This window comes from Limulus polyphemus, unplaced genomic scaffold (assembly GCF_000517525.1).
Source record: "Limulus polyphemus unplaced genomic scaffold, Limulus_polyphemus-2.1.2 Scaffold291, whole genome shotgun sequence".
NCBI lineage: Eukaryota > Metazoa > Arthropoda > Merostomata > Xiphosura > Limulidae > Limulus > Limulus polyphemus.
Window position 1 is genome coordinate 497,402 of NW_013665901.1, and position 8,541 is coordinate 505,942.

The following is an 8,541-nucleotide window of genomic DNA, read 5'->3' on the forward strand; positions in this document are numbered from 1 at the left end:
CACTGCTAAATTAGGGACGGCTAGCGCAGATAGCCCTTGTGTAGCTTTGCGCGAAATTCAAAAACAAACAAACAAATCATACATCGAAAACTAAGGAATGATTACAGCGCTTGTTCTTGGGCTTTTGTTTTTTATAATTCCCCAAATCAAGTTTGACAATCACAGTGTAAATAGTTAATAAAATAAACAGATTTCTGATTACAATTCGAAGTGAATATATAGTACTAGTAGAGATCCGCAAAACATTTGCGGTCAAATTAGTATCCTTATTGCAACAGAGATTTTTTAAATACAGGATTTATAGAACAATATAAAATAATTCTACTCGCAGTCATCGAAATCTATAAGTCTACTTGTCTTAGGCCTAACATTAGTTAAGCTTTATTATGTACAGCCTATATTCGATAAAGAGGTAAATTAACACTGTAACTTGTGTACGTTTTTTTATTTAGTTTAGTTAGGGCTAAACTTTGTTGTATTTAATACTATCAATAAATAAATTTATAATTCTATTTTACAACCGAACGTTAGACCTTTTTAAAGACTGTATTAAGCTTTTAATACGCTGTTGTATAAAATGTCTGCTAAAGTACATTTACATCCGCTTTCTGTTTACATCCATTGAAATAAGGTGCGCGCGCATTTTCAGGACAGACAAAAACTGAATATTATTATAATATATTTTAGAAAATAAAAAAAAATTCCCAATCTTGCAGAATTCCAAAATCAGTGTCTTTAAGATAATTTTCTTTTCATTAGGTTCTCATGGTTTGATATTTTTTGTCTGTTCAGTGCAAAACTTATTCGAACAAATTACTTAATTTACTAAGCTTTCTATAGATGTCGCCTAAATCAACCTAAACCTCGATAAATTATTTTTTTCCATGATTTTAGGCTAACTAGTACTTGGAATCTAGTTATAATTTGTAGTTGTCTTACCTCAGTTCCGTCCTTCCATTTATATAAAAACACAAAATGCTATAAAGAGGTACTTATAATTTTCAATATTGTTCACCATAACACAAATTACTTAATTTGGATTTCATTTAATTCGGGGCATTTCAGCGGGTGGAAGGCCATTAGATTGGCCTGAATATACATATTTGAATTGGCGTTTACTCTTAATTACCTTGTGATTTTGTTCAGTTTCTTACTAACACACAATACATCTGTTTCCAGATTTGTATTTACTATGTTTTAAAACTCCCGAAGTTCATCAAGTGTAATTTATATTGGTAAAAACATTTAAGCATTTAAAGTCATGCCTTCCTCCCAATGGCTGTGGACTTATAACGCTAAAAATCGGGTTTCCATACGTGTGGTGAGCACAGCACAAGTATTGTATTGCGTAGCTTTGCTTTTAACAACAAACAAACTGACAGTCATAACTATTATTTCATTAGAAATGTTGAGCGAAAACAAAATGAGAACTCGTTCCTTGAAAAGTTCTATTTGTTAGTCTTTCTATATTTGTTCATTTGTGTGTTTTGAACTCTTAACAATACAGTGATAATTCCTGATGCCTCGCTTTTGTGTGACATCTGGCGGAATGTAAATAAATTATAGGATTTTATAAATAAAACTGTTTCTAAGTGTAAGTCTCCTTATTAACTGGTAACTCATCGACACTGGACCTGGGACATCTTTCTTATAAGGTAGAACAAATCTTCCAAACATTTTAATTAACAACTAAAATTTTTGTTCAATCTTTACAAAGATCTCTCAAAATAATGAAAGTTAGTCTTGTAGGAAAAAGAAAAAATTTACTAGAGAAAAAACAAGTGTCGATGTGTAAACAATACAAAAGCTCTGTACCACAGTGCAAGTGTAATTAGGATTAATAAGTTGTGAGAAACAGAAGCTAGGAAGTAAGTTGTTTGGGGCAAAAAACAATTGGAAGTTTAGTCTGAGATAATGATATTATATTTACGAGTTTTTGTAGAAGCTGACAGATATAAAAAAATGGTACCTCCAGTTCCTTGAGGTTCATAATAGTAAATGCCAGTATTAAAACTATTTTGCCAAATTCAATTGCCTAAAGTAGTTTCTTTGTTTCAGAAGTTTTGTGCAAAAGCTAGATGATGGCTATTTGCGCATAGCCGTCTATAATTTTGAGCTGAGGGACTAGTCAACAGCACTCTCTGCTAACTCTTAAGCCAACCTTGTATAACCGAATAGTAGGACTTAACCATCACTCTTATAGCGCACCCACGGCCCCAAAGTACGGAACGTATTTTTTTTTCGGCAATGGATGAATCATGAACCTTTGAATTTACATGCCTGTGCACGTTAACTTCTGGGCCACGCCGGCGTTGTTTAAAATAAACAAGGTGAAATTAGATATTTCAGTTTGTTTTTGTTTTTTTTCCCTCAAATGCTTTCTAACACTCAACATTTTAAACTCTGAATAGATCATACTGTTATATAATTTTTTGGAAATATTTAAATGTTTTACAGAAGGCAAATGCCGTTGGTGTGAGATCTGAGTTTCAAAATGACCAGATACATTGATACACATGCATTGTCATAAAAAAAGAAGACAAAGAGATACAAACAGACACATATTACTTAGCAGGTTTGTTTGTAGTTTATTTATAGCGAAAATAACCTTATCAGTTTTAACCACCATTCTTTTGTCATGTAAAGTACTGAATTTAGAAACCCGAGACAGAAGTTCACTTCCAATAAGTCAATAACAAAGACTATATATATATAGGTGTATCTATACATAATAGGGGTAACGAAGTGTTATCAGCAAGTGTATGGCACATCACTATTGAACACAAATTTACCATTTATATTTCTGATCACTATTTTTTACAAGAAGTGACGACATTATAACTGTAAAGCACAGGCCGATTAAGGGTGTATGTAGAAAACAAATTTTTAAGGACACCTTCAAAGGCACCCAAAAATGGGATGGATTTCACAGTATCGCCAATTCTGTGATGTATACAGCTACGCCATTAAATGTGTCTGTACTCCTTATATTGATAAATATACACTAATACTGTTCCAACACTACGTCCATACACTTCAGGGAAAGATACATATCAAAGCTCTGCTCTCTCTTCTTTTCAAAATCTGGTGAAATTTAACAACAAGCTGGAGATAACAGATATGTCATGGTGATCACTTTTCAAAGAATTACACAAAACTAACTTGTGATTAGATGGAAATACATAATAGTGATTCTTTTTCACAGGCTTACACAACATTAAACTTGTGATTAGATGGAGATGCACAAAAATATATTGTGATTGGATGGAGATACATAACAGTGAATATTTTTCACAGATCACACAACACTAACTTGTGATTGGATGGAGATACATAACAGTGATTATTTTTCACAAACTTACACAACACTAACTTGTAATTGGTTGGAGATACATAACAGTGGATATTTTTCACAGAATTACACAACACTAACTTGTGATTGGATAAAAATCTACGTAAGCCACAAAAACAAACAAATTGCAATTAGTCATTTAGTCTTAATTATTCCATGAATTTAGTATATTGTATTCATTTCAAATATCTTGTAGAACATATCTTTTAGTACCAGATGACAGGCACTTTCTAATTCTATACACGTTTTTTTATCTGTATTTGTCTCGCCCCATTCTTCATTACAATATAACGTTAGTTACAAGAATTTATAAAGTAATGCAGAATTTGAATCACACAAGATACTAGGATACTCAAGTTTACCTTAATGGTTCTTGTTTATCATGATATTTAATGCAATTAACTGCATTAGAAACAATCACACAAGATACTAGGCTACTCAAGTTTACCTTAATGGTTCTTGTTTATCATGATATTTAATGCAATTAACTGCATTAGAAACAATCACACAATATACTAGGCTACTCAAGTTTACCTTAATGGTTCTTGTTTATCATGATATTTAATGCAATTAACTGCATTAGAAACAATCACACAAGATACTAGGCTACTCAAGTTTACCTTGACGGTTCCGTGTTTATCATGATATTCAATACAAATCACTGCATTAGAAAAACTTGATACTTTAGTGACAGACCTTTCTTGTGAAGACAACGTGAGTAACAACAAAACTTCTTAACCTCTAAAGCAAAACAGTGCATACAACGAGAACAGGCATAAGAATGTGCAAATCAAGGTGAAGACATAAACATTTTGTATGTACTAAGTAAAACATTTTAAAGCTCCGTTTAACGCTGACAAAAATAATCTAAGAAAAGGTGTAATAAATATTAAACTAGGCAAGGTTTAATTATGTACTGATATCTAATAAATTACCTCAAATATTGTAGCCGAAAGAGATAACTTTAGAAAACTTCATAACTTTGCTATAAATATATACCAAAAAGTTTTCATAGTAATGTAGAAGCATTACCGTGACACATTTCTTGTATAGTTTCAAGAATACATAGACTTTAAATAGATCTTTGTTCACGCACATGACGTCTCAACGACACGCTTGTTTCACTATTTGCACATCTCTACTGTTGTATCAACCTCACCTTATATAAAATGTCGTGCTGGTGTTGTCAAGTGAAAATTTATTTTTAGCTTATGTACTTTTAACATTTATTGAAATAATTCCTGCAAAAAATGCACGCCTAATAAACATAGACCTACTGTCAATTTATATCAGCATTTCGTTAGCTAAATATGGCGACAGAAATCGAAACACAAATCTATATTGCTTTATATGTAAACCTGATAGCTAGTCTTAATTCAGCAGATAAATCAATTTTGAGAGGTTCATGTTTATTTTGCTCTTAATTTGTATGGTCCCCCGGTGGGACAACGTTTAGTCTACGCACTTACATCGCTAATATCCAGGGTTCGATTCCCCATGGTGGACACAGCAGAAAGCCCTATGGCTTTGACATAACACATACAAATAAAAACTTACTTTTTTTAACACGTCTGTCTACTATAAACTGATCAAACGTTAGAGCGAAGACAAACCTTTGCGCTATAACTCATATAATGTACTTCTGCATGTTCTTTCCAAATTACAACCCAGCGAGGCTATTGTTTAATAAACTGTAATTACTTATTGAAAATTAATCGACAAAATAATACAAACATTGGAATTATTATTCTTATATTTTTTAAGGGAAACTAACAATTTGCTATCGTCTTCTCAAAGTTCTGTTAGCCGGTTACTGAAGTTAAACATAACAATAAACACACAGAAAGAAGTAAGATAACAGTATATATTCAGAAGAGTCCGAAACTTTGTTGTCTAACACTTAGGCCTTTTCTTCTGTGTGGACAACATATGACTTCCAGCAACAAGACTCGTTGGTTCTTTATCATTCTGAGAATCATACTTAAGCACTGTTCACATACACTTGTATATTAATCTGAAACAGATAAAATTTTCAAGGAATTAGTATACTGCTTTAGAGTAACTAGCTTTTGGGTCACCCTATAAATATACACGAACTTAGTCATAAACAACGTGTCTACTACGGTAGGCTGTCCCGCACTATTTGTTGTCTTTGTATGAATAGTTTTCCAATAAAATTATTTGTTGTTAAAAAAATATTAAAATACTGCAAGGAACAAGGTTATTAAAAGAAATCTCGGAACAGTGGTTCTACTTTTTATATAAAATATTGGATTCTTGAAGTGGTTACATTCTAAACTTTGATAACTTACAAAACTTTCTATTAGAATCATGTTTATTCTTTATTTTCATAAGAAACCAATGGTCACTATTTCATATTAACCTGTCATTTCAATACAACTTCAACGAGGTTGTTTGATTTCCAAGATCAAGTCAGTGAAAATGTTTGTTACTTGAAGTCCAGAAACTAAAATATTTATATATTCTATCTCTCTTTCTCTCTCTCTCTCTATATATATATATAAAGAGAATATAGAATGAGATACAGCAGCTGTAATGTTAATTTTTCAGTATCTAAAAAACACGTTCAATGATTGTTTACCATCCTGTCCATCTCTAAGCCTAACATCGTATCCATCTTTAAGCTTAACATTGTGTCCATCTCTAAGACTAACATTGTTTCCATCTCTAAGCCTAACATCGTGTCCATCTCTAAGCCTAACATCGTGTCCATCTCTAAGCCTAACATTGTGTCTTCTCTAAGCCTAACTTATTGTTGATTGTTAAAAACAAACGGAACTATGGAGTGGGGAAAATCTCAAAATAAAAAAATAAATTTTTTTAGAAATATTGGAAGGAGTAGGTCTGATTAACATTTCAGCCAAATGATCGCCGTCAGAAACAAATTATCATTTCTCTTCATCTAAAGTTGGTTATGTAATTCTCAGGTTTATCTCCGTATAAAGAGTTGGTGGTTTACCTTCGTATAAAATTTCATATAAATATAGTGCTTTGCTATCTCGGTTTCACCACACATTTATAATCGAAATATTGTTAAATATGATATTCCTGATAATATCACATTAAGTTATAGATTACTTTTTACTATATTATGGGAGCATTTCTCAAAGTTCAACCATAAGAGCAATTGAAAGTAACAAACATCTATCAACAACTTTTCTTCACCGGTTTAGTATTTCTAAGTAACGTAAAATACATTACGTAACGACATTGTCACCTGCTTTAAAAGTCTAGAATTTTCCTTTACGACATTTTCAAAACAGGTAAAAAAATATTGGAAACCTAACGAGGGTCTTTCTAAGCATAAATAAACCAAACTCATAAGAACTTGAAATTAAACAAAAACTGTGAAAAATGAGATGCGACTTCATCTAAAAATTATACGTTTTACGAATCATTTGAATCACAAAAATTATCAATTACTGCGAGAAGTTGCAGTTTCTTTTCAATCACTCAGCCTCTTTTCAGAACAACGTTTCACCAGAATGATGGCTTCGTACTCGTTACTTTAACAGAAAGGTCAATGATACGTATAACCCTAATATATATATATATATTACATACATATTGCTTCGTACTTTAGGCTAACTAACTGTTTCTTCTTAAATACTATAACTAAACAAGTATTGATCATCTTCAGAGAAATTTATGACTAGTGAAAATTGCTGATCATTTAAATGAGAAAAAGACGGTTTGCTTACGAATATTTTAGAGAAAGAAAAGGTTAACGCTAGGAAAATGTTTGCTTCTTTGACAAAACAAACATCTCTTAAAAGAGTTGACGTGTTGAACTTATAATTACAGCTTCTTAACCTTTTCGACTATATTGCCTATCGAGACCTAACCTCAGGTTACAAGCAGCTAAATAAATTGAAATGTTTTTTTTTAACTCTGGAATTGATTTTGACTAACATTGCCAACATTTCATTGCAATACTTATCAGAATACTGTCAAACAGCAACCACCAACTTTCCTTACAAATGTTCGAAATTGTTAAGAAGCAAAGTTGTGATATACATTTATGAAAGTTGTTACGAACTGTTCCATTTTCCTTACCAAAAACAAGTGAAGTGTACAAGGGAGGATAAAAATATTGAAGTTAAGAAATGGTTCCTTGATCATATATTAGAAACACAACCAAAGCATTCATTAAGAATATAGCTAGGTTGTTTTTGTAGTAATATGTTATCATTATCCAAACCACTCTGTGAGTTTATGAATTCCAATAGGAAACACTCACACTTCGAAGACAACACGAGCATTAAAATTAGTTTCTCTTCAGATGACAACGCATTTCATTGTTTTAAAATAACTGACCATTCATTGGGTATATGGCAAAATTATGGAGCTTGAAACAGTCGTCACGCACTCACAAAAAGTTTATATTTGCGACCAACTGTTTCGATTGTGTCTGGGCACAAGAACGAGTGGCAAACCCACTATCTAGATATATCAGTACGCAGTTCAACTAAAACCAAGGCACAGCTTTTCCCTGTAGTTACAATCTACACCTGCCACAAGAGTAAGTGATTGGTACTGTCATCACGCCCCGCCGTTTCGCTTAGTCCAGAGTGACAAAAGTCCTCATAACCATCGCCCCCACTTATCACAAGTAGACGACACCCTGTGGATGTGGTGGAGGACATCCGACGAGATGCTGCACCCTCCTTACTGCGGATTGAGCGATGTATGTATTTGGCACATCCAGAGGCATCCATTGAAGCACCTGGTGTCATCTCCACGCACGTCAAGAAGCGCACGTGACCGGTGTGTCCATGTGGAATCCCTGACAATAAAATTTATCATGAGAACTATTATTTAAGTCTCTTTTTTTTTTTTTACAAAGTCAACAAACCAACCGAAAAAGTTTAAATAAAAATCATTGTCCTCAATTCTCTTCTGAGTGGCATCACAAATGTGGAGCCCATGAGAATTAAAAATATTAAAAAAAAGATTTATTTATCCCAAACTAAAATTGCTTTGCATTACTAATAAAGTTTTATAAATACAATTAACTGGCACTAAATCTGTAAGCAGATTAAATATTATTTTAGTAGTGATATTAAATGTAGAGAACTAATTAAAAAGATTTTTATAGCAACAAAATTTCATTGTAATACTTCGTTGAATCATTTAGCCTAAATCCATAAGCTCTGCTTGAAATATTC

General features: G+C 32.4%; 1 protein-coding gene across 1 annotated transcript in view; it reads right to left on the reverse strand.

Annotated features, from left to right (window-relative positions):
• Positions 1-2,581: 2,581 nt before the first annotated feature.
• LOC106457092 (rho guanine nucleotide exchange factor 17-like) overlaps positions 2,582-8,541 on the reverse strand; it is a 90,270-nt gene continuing 84,310 nt past the window's right edge. Inside the window, exon 17 of the mRNA XM_022382908.1 lies at positions 2,582-8,159. Within this exon, the coding sequence (XP_022238616.1) occupies positions 7,879-8,159 (281 nt within the window). The 3' untranslated portion in view covers positions 2,582-7,878. The remainder of the gene's footprint in view (positions 8,160-8,541) is intronic.